Source organism: Plectrocnemia conspersa, unplaced genomic scaffold (genome assembly GCF_051122295.1).
Source record: "Plectrocnemia conspersa isolate PC_06_02 unplaced genomic scaffold, ASM5112229v1 ptg000008l, whole genome shotgun sequence".
NCBI classification, from domain to species: Eukaryota; Metazoa; Arthropoda; class Insecta; order Trichoptera; family Polycentropodidae; genus Plectrocnemia; species Plectrocnemia conspersa.
The window spans coordinates 21,060,939-21,082,935 of NW_028277172.1; the positions used below are offsets into that span (position 1 = coordinate 21,060,939).

The 21,997-nt window shown below is 35.0% G+C and overlaps 1 protein-coding gene across 1 annotated transcript in view; it reads right to left on the reverse strand.

Moving 5' to 3' along the window:
• Nucleotides 1-21,997, reverse strand: part of tara (SERTA domain-containing protein 2 taranis) — an 87,138-nt gene continuing 65,141 nt past the window's right edge. Inside the window, exon 2 of the mRNA XM_088189404.1 lies at nt 1-1,597. Within this exon, the coding sequence (XP_088045530.1) occupies nt 800-1,597 (798 nt within the window). The 3' untranslated portion in view covers nt 1-799. The remainder of the gene's footprint in view (nt 1,598-21,997) is intronic.

Consider the following 21,997-nt stretch of genomic DNA (forward strand, 5'->3'; position numbering starts at 1 on the left):
TTTTTATAATATATTAAGATACGCGTGTAAAAAAATGAAGTAAAAAAAAGTCGATCGCTAAAATACAATATGTACAACGCCGTCGAGGGTCGAAGGCGCGAGAACGTCGAAAGGGAGAAACGGATCGAGTGCGTCGCTTCCGATCGTTCACACTGTGCTTCAAGTATTTTAAGTCCAAATATCGTTATAAAATCGCGCCGGCGCAGTGTGAACGCTCGGTGCTGATTATATTTTCGTGTTTGAAAAGATTAGAGAATACCAGATAAGTATGACAATTTTCGATTAGATAGAAAACTTGGCGGAGAGCTAATTTTTGGACGCGAAAGGAATATTAATTGGATGTCAATTGCGTGTGTTGAAAAATATTTACATAATGTTCTGTATTAGGCCGCAAAGTTTTCGATCTAGTCTCGTTTATCTGGTAGTCGCAATTACGATGCACTCGGTGCGTTTCCGCCCGAAGGTGGACGGACGGAAGACGGTTCTCGGCTCTCGGCCGGAGACGTCGACGCGCGCGAAGGTGAAGAAGCGAACCCGCCGCCGCTCGTCCGCCTTCGACCCTCGCCCTATTATATTATTCGTTCGTATGTATATATAATATATATATATATATATCTCGTATGTATAATTACATTATTCATTTATTTATCACTCTCTAAAAACTAAGCGTACAACGTAACAACGAATCACAGCCCGTCGAAGTGGGACGCTAGCGAGCGTAGCGCGAGAGTCCCTCGGCGAAGTCGACGGCGTCGGAGAGCCGCGGCGAGGGCGGAGGCCGCCGCCCCCGCTCGCCCCACTAACTGGAGCCGACCAGGATGTGGACGAAGCCGTCGAGCTCGGGGTCGGGCCGCTCGTCGGGCGCGCCCCACGCCGAAGCGGAGACGCCGGCGAAGGCCGAGAAGCCGGCGAAGCCCGAGGAGTCGTCCGGCGAGACGTCCCAGCCCGAGCAGGGCTCGTTGTTGTTGAGGGGGTCCAGCGCCGACTGGCTGCTGAGGCTGAGCACCGAGCCCCAGTCGATGGGGCGGCACTCGTCGTCGCCGTATCCCGAATCGGCGTCCTGGGGCGCCGGCGTCGGGAAGGGGGTGGCTCTGCCTTGGCCGCCGGACGGGGGCGGCAGAGGCGCGGGAGGCGATCTGGGCGCTCTCGCCGCTTCCTCGGCCGCCTCCCGCTCCGCCTCTCGCTCCATGCGCCGCAGGGTGTTGCACACGAGGACGGACCGCCTCAGCGAAGGGTCCGCCGATTGCCGGAAGCGAGACAGTTTGAACACGCACAGGTTCATCACTTTTAGCCGGCGTTCCCGGCGGCACTGGCGGGCGCAGCAGCGGCGCCTAGGCCAGCCGCCGCTGCCCAGCTCGAGGTAGGACTTGCCGTTCTCGGCGCACCGGATAGTCTCTTGGGGATAGGGCCAGGCGCGAGGGCCTCGCCAGCAGCCGCACTCGGCCCGCTCGTCGCCTCCCCAGCCCTCGCCCGGCACGGCCACGGCCTGCAGCCGCGCCAGGCTGCTCTCCTCCCAGCGTCCCGTCTTGGCTGCGGCTCCTCCGCCGACCGATCCGCACAGTTTTCTCTTGTTGCCGCCGCCCGTCGGCCCGCCGCTCTGAAACGAAACGAAACGCACGGTCAGCAAAGCAGTCTCGACGACCGGTCGGAGGAATGCCGTCCCTCCTCCGCCGGCCTAGCGGTAAATATTTTCAAACGGATTGACCCCGAGTCTCTCCGAATAGGCGAATTTTACTATCGCTACGGTGACTGACGACCCCCGATCGGCACCGGCAGTTTCATTTTCCAGCTGAAGAAGTCTTAGTACCAAATCACAATTTTATGAAAATTAGAAATAAACGTAGCAACAAATTACAACATATAAATGTGTGCAAAAATCAAATCGGATAATGTTAAAGAAATACATCAGACAGCTGTCAATAATCACGCGTATTCAAAGTGTCAAATGTTAGTTTGCAACAACGCATTTATGAAATGGATCGCTTAACCGCCGCTCGATAACACTTATGTACGAACTGTGTATCGAAATTTACGAGAAGATTATGGAGCGAACAATTCGCAACGTAGTGAAAAAAATTTAAGATACGTTAAGCGTTGAAGATAGGGTCTAGCCTGTGCATCATCGTGGCGTCCGAATATTGCTGCTCTTGTATCTGACTGTAAAAAATCATAGCAAGTATATATTTATATAAAAAAAATCGAGCTCAAATAATTTGAGATATATGTACTGATCTATTTCAGGTATAAGTTCCCTGAGCCTTTTTTATATATACAATAAATAAAAAGAGCGGAACATTGCCTCCAAAAGCACCGATTCCAGATAGTACTTTCACAAAAAACATTATTAGCTTGTAGTTTTTTTACACGGCTCCGTTTGTGTTAAAATTTGTTCGCAAATTATTGTTGACTTTATTGCTTTTCAAACGTTTAAAAAATGTAAATTAGTAGCAGTAAATTTAGGTATTTGATCTGAAAATTAAGATCGAATAAATAAGGAAGAAGCAAAGAAATAACAAAAACAGCACCAGCTGAATTATATAAATTTAATGTTTTTATAGATTGTATATTCGGTAATTTGACAACTAGATTTAATACAGCAAAATAAATAAATAAAAATATAGAAAAAACAGTCTCGAATCTACCCAGAAAATATTTTTTAAAATATGCCATTTCAGTAATATCATATCGGAATATATTTTCATCAGTAATATATTTTTACCAGTGAAAATATAAATTATCTGGCAGATGCTAGTAAAATTATATGATATGTAGTAATATATATATGTACATAGGTATTTATCATTATTTATTTACATCCGATTTATAAATGTTACAGTGAATGTGTATATTTTGAAAGTAAAGTTAAATTTTCACTAGTAAAGTCCAAATACATTTTCCGCAGTTGATACATATTTCCAAATTATTTTCCAAAGATACATTATTGCACAAACAATTCGTTTCGCCATGTTTCTCTATAAGTTAATGTTTTTTTTAATAATTAATAAAAATATTTGACGTCTTGTCATTGACGCCCTTCATAAAAATATCGTTAGCCATTTTAACAAAACATGTTCTTTTCAATTTAATTTGTTTTAATGCTTTTTTACCTTCCATTGAACAGAGGTCATTATATAACGAAGCTACAATATACAAAGGACTACACAAGGCTTTATAATTAAAAAAATACAGGTCGTTTTGCAAATATCTAAGTAGCTCGAAACTATGTTTATGTGAGTCTTGATATTTTATGAAATTTTGCGAAAATTTTAAGTTTGATCATCCATTTTCTAAAGGATCCAATTATAAATATCGTTACGAACGAGGTCAAGAGCGAACGCCTCGGCGACCCCGTCTAGGGCGACTTTTCGATACTAGCGAAATTAACGCGGGCCGGCGGGAAAAAACTTTGTCGCAAAAGGGAAACGCCGGCGCGCGGCCTGAATTATAACGAGGCGTCTACGCTTTGTAATGCGTTCTGCACGCGAGAGGTGGCAGGTAACCGGGTCAGGCGAGCGGGAAGCTGGAATTCGTCTTGCGACCAATCGACTAAACGACCTCGCCGCGGGGCGATCGACGTTGTGAATCACTGCGCTTAAGGGCTTTCGAAACAAAGAAGATCGACTCGTATTTGATAATAGAATAGCATCACTCGTCAATTATAAACACCCTATTAGTTGCATAATAGTCTTCCGGCAGTGAAAGGGTTAAACGCCGATTCCCAGCACGGTCTGAATGGAAAGCGAAGGTGAAACGGCCGTCGCCGGCTGAAAAACGCTTATCGCATTCATGCCGCGGACGCTGCGAAAACTTATAAGCCGTAAACGGAGAAAGTTTTCAAGTGCACACACAATGGCATGAATGGAGGAGTGATTCATCTCCTGGGAAGCCTCCCGGCAGCGCATCGCCCGACTGCCACCTATCCGACTACTGCCTCCCGGGGGAGGTGGAGATGCAATTTGATTCTGTCGAGCTTTACTAGAGTGCACGTGTCGCATAGATTCGGGTCACTGAGTGTATAAGCAAAAACGCACAACTCCTAGCTGCACTAATGTTAATCCAGAAATAATATTATAAGACTATTTAGGAATATAGAATTCTATGGAGAAACCGCTTGAATAGCTGTCTTAAAAATGGCTAAAGGGTTATAAAAGTCTTTGAGTCGTTAACACTAGACATGTTTTCTTTAATTATAAAATTAGCTGGCATTAGGGTCGTGTACTACGAAATATACCGTGGCACGAAAACGGTTAAATAAAAAATAATCAGCTTTTAATTCGATTTTTTAAACCATTTATTTAAGGTACATAATTAAATAATTAGAGAATTATAGGAAATAGGAAATCAAAATTTAAACATATTTTACTTAAAACAATGATCGTCTGTTAGCTGGCCGCTTAAAAGCTTCACAAGATCGCAATATTTTTAAATAATATTTAATATTAGTTGTGTTTTTTAATATTTCAGTAAATAATAAATTGTAAATAAAGTGCAAATAACTTAAGACTATTTACAGACGGTAAAAATCAAGAAAAGGGATGACTCATCAATAAAAAAAAATTATATACAGTACTGCGAAAAAGTTTTGGACCACCTGATCCAGTAACATTATTTGAATAATAATATAACAGATATTTTTTTGTAGTTGAATAATCGACACACCTGTTTAAAACATAAGAGCGGTTATTCAATTTTTTATTTCATTTTTTAAGGCTAGTTATTTTTAAATACTTGGCTGCATCGTCATCAATATTTTTTGGCCTTCCACTCTTTTTTTGTCTTCAAATGAACCTGTTTCTTCAATTTTTTTGGTAATATGTAGCATTACGAGTCTTGAAACTTTGACTTTTTTATAATGGGTTAAATATTATTTGGTATTTTGGAATATAATTATTCTTTCTATTTTTCTATAAAATTCACAAAAAAGATTTTTATTAAAATACCTTAATTTTCTATAATTGAGGCGATTAATAAATTATATATATAGCTCATCACACGTTGAATAGATAAAGACATAAAGACAAATGAATTATTCTAAAGAATTGTATTGCTTAATTTAATAAAAGCAATTAAAAGTTTGGGGTCGGCCGTTCGTAAGATGCATATTTTCGTATAATTTCAAAGATAGTTTTAAACAGATGTGTTGATTGTTCTACAACAAGAAAAAAATCGTTCAGTAATAAAAACCCGATGTTACTGGATCAGGAGGTCCAAAACTTTTGCACAGCACTGTTTATATGATTGTTTCTAGCTCATAATTATACCACATAAGCACAACAATCATATATATAGGATATAATTATATGATGATCACAAATTCCGATGAAAGAAATGGTATTAGAACAAGTCTGAAAAAACGCAGTGGGAACGCTCGTTACCGAGCATTCCTACCGAGCCGACAAGATTTTATTGCTTTTGACGTGAATTTTTGACTTCTGAGAAGTGATAATTGTTTTTGTGCCCTCCTATTGACCAAAATTCGGTTTGAATATACATACTTTAACCAATACACTCATATCAGAAGTCCGTAATAATATCGTATTTTTAAAACAAGTGCAGACTAACTATAGAGCAATATGCGAGATACGACGTCTGCTTGTGCTTCTTTTTCCGCTTATTTACCACTGAGAGAAATATTTTGCACTTAATGAAAGTTTTAAAACTATAACTAGATTTGGGTTTGGGTTTGAACAGAATATGGACGTTTCGCAACTGTATCAGTTAAATCATATTTTTGCCAGTAAAAATATATATATCGACTGGTGAAAATGTAATGACATTTCATATGAATACTTCAACCCTTTGGTTGCCGAGGAATTTTGGGATTACTATCTAAATAACGATGTGTTACATAATAATATGTTCGGAAAATATGTCATTTCTCCCTACAGATCATTAAAATCATATCCTATTATATTTTCAATGATGACAACGGATCAGGTAAATCACGCCCTACGTCGGATTTAGGCAACCAGAGGCTTTTAAGCTTTACAACAAAAGCTTTAATATTGATCAATATGATTAATATTATTTAATAAATATTTTCCAGACTTTAATTAGACAAGAACATTGTGTTTATTACGCATTAAAATATAATCATATTGAGTGGGTAGTTCAAGAAGAATTGATTGATAATCTAATTGAAGTAAATTTGATAAGTCTTGCAGAATTGTTGATTAGACGGAATTACGAGAGCATTAGACAAACATATCTATGTGAAACATATTTTTTTATCATTACTGGTAATCAAATTTAAACCCATAAGTGAGTGAAATAATACATGTTGAGAGGCACTTTTTTTGTGTGGCACCAAAAATTAATAGAATATTGGTGTAAAATTAAATTCCATTTATGGATTAAATTAAACTGTAATCATGTATTGGTTAAATTTACTTCATCCCAGTATCTTGCACCTTTCGACTCGATATTGCGAGACGCGCTTTCTACCGAGTCGGTTCCGTTCTCGTCGCATAGTTTCGGTCACTTGTTGGACTTTCGCTTTATTCAAGTTTAAGAAAACCGAATGCACCCGAGGCGGTTCTTCCGCCCTCCGTCTCTTCTCGAGGGGGCGGCAGGGCGGAAGGACGACAACCAGTTGCACACACGTAATAAGTGCAGGCGTCAAACTTTCGACAAGGGAACTGGGTCAAACTATCCCGCCCGCCCTCGATTACCGCACCGGGAGGGGGCGGTGGGCGGTCGGCCTCGACCGACCGCGTAAACTTGAAATAAACTTAAAACGTTGACGATTCCTGCACACGGTACATATTCCCTTTCTAAACGTTTCGCGGTCACGTGCAAGGCCGCCGCCGTCTTGACGTTTTGCGTATCGTGAAAGTTTCCTACGCTGTCATTATTATTGTACATATATATATTTAGACTTTCATTCATGATCGTCAGAAAAATAAATAATATTATACGTCGTCGTAATAATAGTGGCGCATATAAAGGGGAAGAGAGAACCCTGCTTCTAGGAATAGCCCTGCACCCTCCGAGCTTCGTGTACGCACAGACTTTCCCCTAAACTAGGTACGGTTTCACAGAACGGGTTTGTGCTTTTAAAAAATATTTTTCAAATCTATACATTGCGAAACAGCGTATTTTAATAGCGCTCGCTATGAAAATGTCAGGGCCGCAAAGCTGAGAAATAGCCCATATACGATCGCCTTCAAAGCTACAACAATCAAGACGCAATTCCATTCTTCAAAGTCACAATGGGTCTAAAATGTTATTTCACTACAGTTTAAATATTATATTAAATACAAATATCATACTAATTTCAATTTCATGAGGTGAGCTCTGTTGTTATGAAAATTAAACATATGTCTGGAAGCATCATCAACTTAATTATGAGCTTTGAAGTTTTGTTATATTTAACTGGCAAATATAATACGTTTTATTGCATAACATAATTATATAATACACAAAAACTTAAATGATTAAAAATATTCCACTACAAATATGAACAGATATGCTCAAAAAAATCCACAGCAACATAATATTAATTAGGACATATGAATAATTTCTGTAATTTCGGCAACTAGATATATTTTATAAAAATAAAATAAACGGCACAATGATATGTATCTACATATCGGAAGGGGAGGGGAATTGCCTATATGCATTATTTAAAACACAATTTTTAGAGCAGCAAAAAACACATTTTTCAAAACATTCTATTGTACTATAAATATAAACGAATGCTTTACTAATAGAACTGGACAAATATTATGATAACGAATTAATATAACACAAGCAAATATATTCGATATTCGAACATATTTTTTTATACCTGTTGCACCGAGTGGAGAAATTTTCTATTTTTTTTTATAATCCCGTCTACCGGGATGTACGTTTCAAAAATTATTGAGGATATTATTCCGTCTTTTTCATAAAAATAGTCATGTTTTAAATTTTATTGCTGTTTTACTGCCTGTCCACATCCTCTGCAGAAATTACATTACAAACTCCGATGTAAAAATAATCAATTCATACATACAAAAGGTTTGTGTTTTATGTAATATAATTGATCACATATATTTTACTAGGGGTGTCACAAGTGTTACCCTTAGTAAAATATCAAGTTCTAGAATTTTTTTAATATTAGTATTTTTTTTAAAAATACTTTAGTAATTAATAAATTATCCACAGTTGTATTTATTCCAAAGTGCTATTAACTCAATTAAGATTTGTATTATATGTCCAATATGTAGTACATGCGGGAAAAATCATGATAAGGAATGACTCATCAGTGATTTTTTTATTTACAGTACTGTGCAAAAGTTTTGGACACCTCGGGCATTTCGGGTTTTTATTACCAAACGATTTTTTTCTTGTTGTTGAACGAGCAACACACTTATTTAAAACATAAAACATTACAGAAATTACAGAAATTAAAAATATTTTTAAGCCTTAAAAATAATTACAAACTCCGATGTAAAAATAATTTGTAATTATCAAGGGTTTGCGTTTATGAAATATAATGGATCTTATTTTACTAGTGGTGTCACATTTTTACTAAAAATAATTAAAATGAGTATGTAGCTTAATTAGCTTAATATAAAAGAAGGAGCGAGATTAAATGTTCAAATAATGTATTTTGTTTTTATTTTTTTAAATAAAGAAATGATCATGTATTTTTTAAAACAATTTAATCCTGACTCGTCGGGAATAGCACCCACTAGTTGTAACCCTTTGGGGCTTGCACTCGGGCATGTATGTTACAACGGAAAAATATAAAACATTGATCATTGGAAAGTTATCTTATCATCTCATTCTTGCAGACTATATATTAATTTATTAATTATAAAAATGTGTTAGATAATAGTACCAAAATAGTAATAAATAACTCTAGTATAGAAATGGTGGATAATATAAAATATTTAGGAGTAATTGTTGATACAAAATTAAATTTTAAAGAACATTGTAATTACATATTAAAAAAAATTAGTAGAAAAATAGGTTTATTATCTAGATTAAGAAATATATTAAGTATAAATACAAAAAAAATAATTTACAATAGTATAATATTGCCCCATTTTAATTATTGTGCAACACTATTAAATATGTTAAATAAATTAGACAAATAAATGTTGCAAAAATTACAAAATAGGGCAATGAGAGTAATCTTAAATAAAAATAGATTAACTAAGTGTAAAAGTATGATTGATAGATTAGAATGGTTGAATGTTCAAGAAATATTGAGTATGAATGTTTTAGTATTTATATATAAGTTAGAAAATAATATGTTACCAGAATATTTTAATAAGTATTTAATAAGAAATAAAGATGTACATAAATATAAAACTAGAAATAGAGAAAATTTAAAGATAATTAAGTATAAGAAAACGAGTACGGCTAGGGGAATTATGTACGGAGGTTTTGATTTATATAATAGTCTTCCAAGAGAAATCCGAAACAGCAAAAATATAACGAGTTTCATAAATGGAATAAAAAAACACCTTCGTACATATAGAAATAAATGATAATATTAAGTCTTTATTATTGTATATTTTTATTTTTTCTTTCTGTTATGTATTTTTTATATATTTTTATATATGTTTACTAAATTTGTTAGATGTAAAGATTAGCTATTAAGCTAAATAAATTAATAAAATAATAATAATATACATTTAACAATGCACACAAAACAGAGTTATATGATAAAATCTCTACTAGCAGGTTGAAAAGTGCATCTGATATACATGTCGATGCGACTCGAGGAATTCGCTTTTCAGACATGTCATTAAGAAATTACATTGAAAGAATTTTTTTATGTAGACACATATCTGAAGTTAACATAAATAAAAAAAAATTGATCTCATCTTTGATTTTAAGATTAACACAAAAAAAAACAACATAATAATGTACAATTTTACATATAATCTTTGTGGTAAAAAAAATAAAATCAGCTAGCAAAAACAAATACATTAATACAATAACAAAAATAGTACTTTGATAAAACATAATGTTTTACTTTTGTATTTATTACAACAAATAGTTTTTCTATTATATTTAAAAAATGCTTCAATCATCTTATCTTTGTGGCAAAAATATTGTTTTTGACATCAAATTTATGGCATAGAACAATATTACTTATCTTTGTACACTACAAATGATTGATTAAGAATTAGGTTTACTGGCTTTTGAAGGGATATGATTCTTCCTTCCGAAATATGTACTGAATCACTAGCAAATAGAGTTATATCCGAATTAAATAAAACGTTTAAATGCAATTATAACACATATAAATATAATAATTAATAATTTTGGAGATAGCTACCTCTGTTCTGGAGATACCTATGATATTATGATCCTCGGCGCCGTCTAACCTAAAAACGCTCGTATATTACGCTCCAAGAGCGGTGGCAGAATAAAAGGGGAGCTCTCTGGAGAAGGGAAGACGAGGGGCTGGATCGACCCTCGTTCGGAAGACCCCGAAACGTTATATCTCGAACCCCAAGCACTGAAATAGGGTACGAATACCGCCACCCTGTGCAACGGTTGTGCGGCCGTACAACTCCGAGTTCGGACCCCAACGGTGCGTATGCCGCCCGTGCACGACCCGCATCAAACATTTAGTGGAAAACCGGTTGGTTATATTATATACACTCATATATATAGTATGTATTATACATACCGATACGTGCATAGACCTAATCGACCATTTTACTATGTCTCAAAATTTTGTACTGATTATTTACAAAAAATGCGAACGTGTGTGGCGCTCTAACAAATATAAATACAGCTTTGGCTTATCCTTTTTGAAATTACTGGAAATATCGTTTCATCATCGAAAATCAGACCCCTCCGTGGGATTAAGATCCAGCATCATTATCGCTAGACTTACGAAGAGCTTTGTGAGAGATTTATATAATAGTGTAGGAGTATCAGGCTTTGATTTTTTTTATTAAGATTTTCAATCACTTGATTAGTATCGAAATATTCGCACAAATATGTTATAATATCGATATATAACATATTAGGTATTGTTTATTGTATGTGTGGCTAGCACATGAATAGTCTCGAATTAAATAATAAATATATTAATAATGGTTTTGAACTTTGATAAATTTATTCAGCATTATTGCTGTATATATTTCAAAGTGAGTTTTTATGAAATAGCATAGTCTATAGGTGCTGGATTAATAATCCAGAGTCATGGGTTCAATTCCCTGCACCGTAATCGATTATTTTTATATTTATAAATGTGACAATAATTATTGAAATAAATGTTTTTGTTTTTTAATGCACTTAAATCAGAGTTATTTCATAAAATCAGCAAGCTCAAATTTATTTTATCAGGTATACGCGTAGACACGACTCCAGCGATTCGTTTCTAATCTATCTTAAAGTTTCGTAAAATAAAAATATTTTTATTTTTAATTATATTTTAGCTAATATTGAAATACTCTCGTTCTTGCAAACGATAGATTGGGCAATGATCAAATAATCACCGATCCCATAAAAGGGTATTTAATAATACAGGATGATCAAATTCGAGTTTCCTATGTTGTTAGCACTGTAAATCAGACAGCTGTCAATAATCACACGTGTTCAAAGTGTCACATGTTAATTTGCAACAACAACGAAATGGATCGCAATTGTTCTGCAGAAATTACAATTCTGTAAGAAATGTGAATCGAAATTTACGGGAAGATTATGGTCAATTTCATCGTCTTACTGAACGAACAATTCGCAACGTAGTTAAAAAAAATTTGAAAAAACTTGGAGATAGGGTAAGGCATGTGCATCATCGTGGCGCCCGTTCCGAGCCGTTTTAAGTGAAAGTATGGGTTGCACCTACACCGTATAAAATTCAGATAACACAAGAATTGAAGCCCAGACATCATGGACAGTGAAAAAACTAGTTGATGCTGATTTTTCAAAGAAAATGTTATTTTTTAATGAGACATTTCCACTACTTAGGGTATGTTAATAAGCAAAATTGTCGCATATGGGGCGAGTAAGATATTCATGTGATTCACAAGAGCATTACTTACATGCCCAAAAAGTGACTATTTGGTGCGCATTGTGGTCAGGCGGCGTCATTGAGTCTTACTTTTTTGAAAACGATGAAGGTCGGACTGTAACAGTCAGTGTTGAGTGCTATAACCGATTATTTTTGGCACGAAATCGAAGATTTTGATATGGAAGACACGTGATTCCTACAAGATGGCGTAACGGGTGCAACATTGGATGTTTTGCGTGAAGTTCCCAGATCAATTATTTCACATTTTAGTGACATTAACTGGCCGCCAAAATTATGCGGTTTAACACCGTTGGATTTTTTTGTGGGGTTACTCTATTATCGTGTCTACGCCGACAAACCCGAAACGTTGGAGCACCTAAAAACCAACATCCGGTAAGTTATAGATGAGATACCGCCCGAAATGTAAATGTTTATTTTTAAAAAAAGTTCGGACACTGAAGTTGGATCACTTTTTAACTTTTTCTATCATAATAAAAGCGTTTATATTATTTGTCAATTTAATTTATGACGAAATTTTTAATATAAAAACCGCTCGATATATTTCATAAAATTATATTTTTTATGTAGACAGTAGACGGCACTCAACGTACCAAAAACAGAACAGATTAAACGATTGAAAGGGGATTTACCAGCTATACACGTCGACGCGACGCCGGAGATTCGTTTATCAGTATTCATTAAAATTTCGAGAGAAATAGGATTATTTGCTCTCGTATGAATTCTTTGAATATATACTTCGTAACTTGAAATATAACACCTATTGATAGTAGTGTATCGATATCGCATGCAACTGGTTAATGAACTCTTTTTTGACGCTATAGCATTTTTTAATTGACCATATCAGGAGACACCGTCCACGCGGCTTAGTCATAACTAGCATAATGCCAAAATCTGTCTAAAACGCCGCCTGCTTGCACCTACGACAAAAACGACTCTGTACAACCCACACACCCACACACACATACGTGCGTCTGGGAGTGTAGGTGGGTATTTTCGGAGGTGGGTTCGCTTCCATTTGTTTTTACGCCACCTAATCGCACACAGCAACCCTCCACCGAGCAACCGCCACCTCTCCGGGTCTCCTCTCGTCTGCCGCCGACTTTGTCCTGGCTCCTCCGATCCTGCTTTGTCCTCATTTCGGAGCTCGCACAATTCCACTGGCGTCCTTCCGCCCCACGCCCTCCCCCTCATTACACCCCGCCGGGTGGCGTTCGCCCTCCCCGGGCCGAGGGGGTGGTTGTGGGCGGAACGCTGTGGGCGGGCATAGCCTTTATATAGGCCGAGGCCTACGCAGCTACGCACGCTATCTCTACGGCCTACGGATAATAGAGCCACGCATTACAGATCGGTCGGGTCACAACCACACGCAGAGCTCTTGTGTAGACCTCCGAAAACAAAAAAAAAAACAAAAGGGTTTCGATAATACGCAGAGGTGAACCAGGTTGTCTGGTATTGAAATAATATGCATATTATATCCAATTACTTCCAATAATAAATATTTTCATAAATAATGGAAACGGTTAAAAATGTAATATATTCTTTAAATTGCAAGCGACATACAGAAATATCTTGCCATTAAATTATAATATACGTCCAAACTGTAATCGGCAACAATTTGGGGAATTTGAAAGAAGCTACTTTTCAGAAGAAAGTCGGCTTTTGTACACATTAGTACATACAATTTAAAAAGTAGGTTGTGTTCAACTAACCTATGAATTTTTGTGGCTGAAATAGCATTGCCACAAAAATAGTTTTTGCATTATTAGTACAACATTTGTATGCTTGATTATGATTTAGATTTTATTTTAAGATCAGATCAGATCAGATACTAGGATGCTAGAAGTTAGTAGTTAACAATACTAATTTCATATTACAGATCAATTTATATAATATAACCTTACAATCGAATCGAGCTCAAGTTGTAATGTTGCCTAGACGCAAGGACTATATATTTTGTAGATATATCAATGAAAATAACCTCCAAAGTTTCCGCGACGGACACCGTTGTGTCTGGCTGTATTTTATATACGTATACATATACATCGCCTGAAAGTCCTGAAGGATTTATTATCCATCCTTTAAAGAATGGAGTAGCGAAAAAAATATATAACTTTTTTCTCGATTTAATTGAATCATTTAAAGACGAAATTTAAGTTCAATTGTATAAGCAGTAATATGAAGAAAAAAAACATTTAGGTATATAAAACCCTAATAGGTATAAGTATTTAATTATAAATTTAAATAAGGTATATACAAAATTATTATTCCATAAAGCGAGCGGCAGCGAGCGAAAATTAGTCAGAACAGTGAACACCCCATGAATAACTTTCTGCAACGAAACCTTTTCCGAAGATTTGCCTTACATAAATGCACAAACAATTCGTTTTATGGAACACAATTTTTATTATAAGAACGGAATAGCGTAGTTCGTAACGTCTCAGACTAGTAACTCTGTGGTTTTGGGTTCGAGCTCCAGCAGCGACACTCGAATTTTTATTTTTAATAAATGCGTCATTAAAAATATATATATAAATTATTATATATTACAGATAATAATTCATGATCATAATTATATATGTCACCGATTCGCAGACTTACAGTCTGGTGGTTAATACTTATTTGTAGGTATTCATTATATCTGATACATATTTACCCCGTTGTAACGCATTGGGCTTACGCCTGTCAAGTTACAAAACGAAAAATTTAATAATAAAAAAATTTAAATGCACAAATCTAATAAGATAATTCTCTGTTAAATCGCATTTAATCCATTTTAACGGTGCATTGAATACAGCCGTCATCTTTTACGCGTGGTAGGCAACTTACTATAGAACAGTTACACAGTAAGCTAGCTAAGGAACGGATTACATTTTAGTGGTTTCTTATTTCTACAAGAAAAAAGTCCAGAAAATGACTAACATACAAACAGATTTATTGCATCATACAATCTAATAATATATCGTAATAATCTGATTTTATAACAAATGGTGTGGTACACTCACGGTGTACCACAGGGCTCCAAATTAGGACCATTGTTGTTAATATTATATGAAAATAATATGTTACGTTTGCCAGGGGAATATTGTACCAAAGGGTAAATTTGAAAAATAATATTCCTAGCACTATTTGTAAAATAATATTCCTAGGAATATTTGTAAAATAATATTCCTAGTATTTTTTTTATATAATATGCCTGTGTTTATGATATATTTGATATGTACAGTAGACCCCCCGAATAACACGGTAAATTGGGGAGTGTAGTTGGGGGACTAGAAAATACTCATCTATTTTTTGCAATACATACGTACGAATCAGGGGCGTGTGATGAGATATCTTTGGCTTGCTCACACATAAAGTAACGGGCATCTAAACAGTACGTCCCCAATTTACAGTGTTATTGGGGGGTCTACTGTATGTTAATGTTGATAATAAAATAAATATTTTTTTTATAAGACCATTACTACTTTAGCTGGTATTTAGCAATCATGCATCACCTTCCTACATGTTAAAAAGAGTTTCAATAATTGAATGTGTCGATAGTGAAGCATGTTTGTAAATATCGGTCATATCTGATCTTGTTGAAAAATCGCCATCGGCCACGCCACGCGCAGCTTCCACTTCTTCAGATGAAGAAGGCCTCCGTCGAAGACGCCCCGCGGACGAAAACAAAAGTGCTTCGTTCGCAGTCGTCGAGAGAGAAAACTTTTTTTGTTGTCTGCCGAGAGAGGCTCGGAGCTGACGGGCGCGCCCCGGGGTTGGGTTTTCGGGTGGATGGGCCGCCGAGGAAAACCCACGCCGGGTTTTCCTCTGCGAAAGAAAAGCGAACGAGGTGCGTGAGAGGGGAGAGCGGGCGGCGCAGGAAGGCGGCGCTCCGCCCTGGGATGAGTTGGGAACGGTGCCAAAAATTAGAACCAGACCCAAAAACCCACGACCCACGGAACTCCCTTAGGCGAACATAAACACAGTTCCAGCATTAGGCCGCTACTGCTAGTACTGCTGATAATAATAATAATAACAACAACGTTACGATCTAATAGTTCGACCACGAGTCCATCAGACGGAACGGTAGCACACCTGGGTTACGGTTGTGAATATTCCAAAGGCGCCCACCCACCCAATAGCCTATATCTTTTCTAACAAATGTAACGATTAAACACATAGATCCGTGCATAACATATGAAATTAATGGTTTTAAACTTGGCTAAATTTTTTTTTTTTAATTTGATTATTTAATACGAATAAATTATAATATATAATGGCATTACAAAAAATCCTAAGCTTAAGTTTTTACATCCCAAACAATAATAAATACGCTCATGTACTTTAACGCTGATAAGGACAGAAAAAAATCGTAGATGTTTTTCCTCCTTCTCCGAAATTACGTATTATTAATAATGAAGCTGATTCGGGCCTTTTCTGAGAATTTTGCTCAGTAGAGCAATAACCTGGACTTCATTCAATGGAATCGTCGTTCAATTACTTATGTATGTTTTATATACATACATAGGTATGTATTATATATAAATAAATATAATTCATTATTAAAATTCTTTAATTTATAATACATATTAATAAACATGTATATAATACTGAAACACTAGCGTTATCATCTAATATCTAATTTCTAATATATAACATAACATGTTATTCAATACAATTCAAAACTCCTTGATATTAAAATTAATTAATAATAAATTATGACTTTTGGTGAGTATTTTATGTATTGGCGTTCGTTCGTCAGTCATATTGAATTACTTAAACGAGAGCTATAAGGATATCGCATAAATTATGGCGAAAGGGCTTTTGATTAAAATTAAAATAATCACCTTTTTTAATCAAATATATAGTATATCTTTATTAATGACATACAAGATTATGAAGTGGAGACTCGCACAAAGTAAAGCGTTAAAACGTTCACTCGATTCAACTGAACCGAATCAAAGAAAGTCAAACAAATACAAAAGATCAAACGTAGTTTCTGCGAAACGTCGAGTCTTAGCGCTGTTTTGTTATTAATCGCGATTAAACGTCAAGACAAGAAAGTACTATCTGAATAAATACGTAAAATACATATGCGCACATTTGTAAAATACTATTATGTACCAAAAATTTAATATTTTATTGTCGCGGCGAAGGCAAGGCGAATTGTAAATCGAGATTTTTACTTGAAGTGTTCTAATCAGGGTTGTTGTCTCAATCTAAATTGTCAATTGAATTAAATGAAACTGCTGGAACTGTCATCATTGGTTTCATGTATGATATTTATTAAAAAAATTACATCGCAAGTTTTCAATGATTCAAATAAACAGAAAGCAAACTTTGATAGTTTAAAAATTAAAAAAATGTCCATTAGTGAATTATTTAAAAATCGTAGACCTAGAAATTATCTAAAGAATGTTCTGTAAAAAATGACTATAGTCGGTTAGGTTATTTAAGATATGAGATTATGTGTTAAAACACAGAAATTCTCGGTTTTTGTGCCATCTAAAAGTCCTAGAAAATATTAGTAGAATGTTCTGTAAAAAAAATAGATTATGGATTGTGTCGAGATAATCCGTGAATTATCAGCTTTTGTATCATCTATTGTCCCAGGACTTTAAGAAATATTAATCCAATACTCCAGATTTGGGTTAATTTTTAATTTAATTTAAAAGTGGTGACCGGATTATTGCGCAAACAAAATTCTGAATATAAGTGATTGTTTGATTGTCTAGTATATTTTAATTTTAATTCCAGCTGCTTTATATCTTTAAGGAAATGTAAATGTATCATAACCAATGTAAATTACTAATATAATTGTATAATATTTTTAAAACATTATTTTTTTATATACTGTGTACATGCGCAATTTTCGTTTGCGCAATAATGTGTTGTCTGAAATAACCACAATAATCACTGAAATAAAAAAATAAGAAAGAGCAAATAAGCAATGCTCACAACAAAACCAACATCAACGGAAAGTGAAGTATTCTCAACGTAAGAAATATTAACTTTTAAAATTCGAAATAATTCGTAATTAAATGGCTTATTCTTTCTAAAAACTTATTTTTCCTAGCACAATTAAAATACGTATTTTTATTAATATAATATATATGTATATATACAATATACAATTAAAATTGCGCTTTTTGTACTTGTTATAAATAATAAATAAATATAAAACATAATAATATACCGTTTAATTTATTTTAATAAATTAATATGAATGCTTTTTTACATAAAAATATTTATTAAAAATATATTTTCGCTATGTTTTTATCGATAATCAAATAAAAGTTTTATTCCCGAAATTCAGGGACTTTATTAGATTTTAGATTTTCACCGCGGATAATATAAATAATTTCATTAACTGTGATGTACACCGAGTGTACATGTCACATTCGTAATAATTATAAAATAATTAAAATTCCGATCGATAATCACAGATTAGGTTTGCCTAGATTTTTCTAATCTCATGGATGAATATCGTGACGATTAACTAAAATTCGTTGATTCTATCAATATTTAAGTTGAAAATGAATTATTATTTTAAATAATATTTATGATTTGTAAAGATGATTAATTGTTTTTTAATGATTATATTTGTATATATAAGTATAAGATAATATATTTAAAAAAAAATATTTTCGGGATAGATTCGAGACTGTTTTTTTAGATTTTCTTTGAGGGATAACTTAGAATCAGAGATATCAATTCAGATTTTTCCAGGAAAGGGTGGAGGGGGGGGGGGGGCAAAAGTTAGCCAGTCAGTGGTCATTTTATTTATATTTCGATTTCATAGTATTTATTAAGTGACATGCATTTTTCTGGCCAAATTCAAGGGATAGCAAATGCCCCCCCCCTCCTAAATGACGTCCCTGCTTTAAAGAACAGTGTTAAAATTAGAATTACGATACTTTAAGAACAGACATAGATGTTCGTTAAATGACATGTATTTTTTAAGCTAAATTTTTTGCTTCGCCCGAGTGTCCTTATTTTCAACTAGATTTGTTTTTTTACATTTATGCATAATAATAGCGATGTACAATTCACATTTAAGCTCCTATATAATAAAATGATTATTTATTAATAATATTCGTGCATTTACGATTTTAAATCATACTTTTTTACACATTTATTCGTGTGTACACTAAGTGTACAGCATCGGATCGCGCGTTTATTAAAAATAGCGCCATATTGATTTAAAATGGCAGCTATTTCATAATCCGTAACTTAGTTAATAATGGTTCTTAGAGATAAAATAAATGTAATATTCCAAATTTCTTCAAATAAAACATATAATTTAATTTTACTGACACATGTCAGATTGAGTCAAATTGAGTTTCATAGACATTTTAAAGCAGCATATAATTTCAATAGCGCCTATCAGTGAAATTACATTTTCACTAATAGAAATATATATCTACTAGTGAAAATGTATTTTGACTTCACTAGTGAAAATATAGCTTAATGTAAATAAGTAATGATAAGTATGTAAATGTATATATAATATTACTGCTTATGGAAAAGTAGAAATCATATATTTTTACTAGCACCTGCCTGGTAAAAATATATATCTACTGGTGAAAATGTATTCCGATATGATTCAATACTGTTTTTTTGGATTTTATTTGAGGGATAATCTTAGAATTTCTGGCTTAAAATCAGGGACATCATTACAGCTATTTCCAGGAGGCGGGGAAGGGACAAAATTTTGCCAGTCAGTAGTCATTTTTTTTAAATATGTTTTGAGAAAACAATAACTTTCGTAAGAATAATCAGATATTCATCATATTTTTCTGAAAAATTGATTTTGTAAGTATTTCGTCTAAGTTCGTCAGACAGCATGATCCGTTATTTTGTTTCAGTATGGCGGTTATTTTATCATTTAAAAAATATATAACTCCGTTAATATTGGTGCTAGAGAAAAAAATAAAGAGGTCAAAAATGCTCTAATATAAATTCACATACGTTTGGACGTACATTTCGATAGAAACACTAAACAATTATATGACTAATACCAATAATTTACTGTTGAAGTCGAATCCAAGTTATTGATTAACTCATATCATATGTATTATACATTGAAAAAGTGTTATAATGTGGCAATATGTCTTTTCAATTCATTCCTACGAATTTGATAAGGTTTTCCCGTGTTTTCCCAAGCTCACATCATACGCATAAGATGATGTGGCACGTCGTCGAGCGACAAAGTGCAATAGAGCCTAGAAACGATCGCCGCCAATCGCGAGCCGAGTACGCGAAGCGCGGGACATTCGAAAGTTTGTTGTCTGTTTTGCGCTGCACACGCACCCAAATTATAAAAACCGCACGTCAAAACCCCCACGCTACGCAATATTTCGCGACCCGCTCAACTAGGCTGGGGTGGCGACCCACTCGGGGCAAATCCACGCGGCAGAGTCCGGCGCGGAACTCCGCATCCGAAATATATATTATTTCGCAGTCACTTTCTCTTTTGGTAAGTTTTCATTTCCAGCGGGTCGGGGGTGGTCGGTTGTTACGTCGGGGTGGTTTTCGTGGGGGTCGAAACGGGAGGCGCCGGTCTCGGGGGCCGGGGGCTCACGTGCCGCGGCGGCCGGGGCTGCGGGCGGCGGGGAGGGACGGGAGGATCAAAGAGGGTTGTTAAGGGGGCGGCGGGTGCTTCGACTGGGGTGGGCCGCGCCCCCTTTTGCAGCCCCGCGGCGGGCGGGGTGTTAGATGACGCGGGGCTGAATTAAGCAGCTACCGGTTTATATACAGCGGCCGCCGATTAAATATTTAATTAGATCGATTTTGATGTATATATACGGGCGACGAAAAATCCACCGGGGGCGGATTGGGTATGATCGTGAAAAAGTTTCTACTAGATTAAGTGATAAATCGTCGAAAACTAATTTCAACTCGAAAGAAACGTCCCCACACCCCTGAAACTTTTTATGCATGAAAACAAAAAATTTACTTAAAAAGGGAATATCAAAGTTTGTCTCTGAGCAAACAACGATTACGTATTGTTACATTATAATTAGGCTATTGAGTTAACCATATTTTAATAGGGTATACATTTTAATTTGACCAGGGTAGCCCTTATTTAAATGTTTTTATAGGTGGGTTTTTTCACCAAGGGAAAATGTTAAAAAAGTTGGAGGAAAGTAACGCATGACTGCAAATATGTTGGTTCGGTGATCATTTCTCACAAGAATATTGATCACAAAGCAACTTGCTCACACGAAAATTTATCACAAGATTGCTCACGCTGAACATCACTCACACGGTTTAAATGATTTAATATCAACACACATTCATTCCGTAAAAGTTATTGATACGTTCATGATGGGCTACGAATTTTAAAAATTTTAAATACATAAAAAAATATGTATTTAATATTTTTAATCAATTTGTTGCAAATATTTGTTCATTTCTACAAATACTTTTAATTTTGTAGTGTACTACTTTTTTTTTAGAATACAAGTATCATATATTATTGTGGAAATAATACAATTATTTAAAAAATAGTGTATGAAATATTTAAAACCTAATTTCAGACAATCTAATATTAAAACCTTGAAAAACTTTCGTATGAGCAATCGCCTTGTGAGCGATTGATTTGAGACCAATTTTCGTATAACCTACGTTATTTTTCTAAATCAAAAACCGAAATGCTTTAATCATGCGTCACTTTCCCACACCTTTTTCAATATCCAATTAAAGAAAAATGGAACTCTCCGTGCCGAAAAATTACGCTTACATTTCCCATAATTACAATTTTTTTACTTAAAAATAAATAAAACAGTTGGACTTGAAAGTAAAATATATTTGACAATCAAACATGTTCAGAATTTTCGTGTGCGCAATAATCCGGTTTTTTCCAACACATGTTGAATTATCGTCAGTAGTAAATACATATTTTAAAAAATAATATGAATATGAACGATTGTAAAATTAATCAGTATATCTACCAATGTATTTTTTAAAATGTGTATTATATACACAATCAAGCACGTAGCAATGTGCCATTACCAACTAACGCAC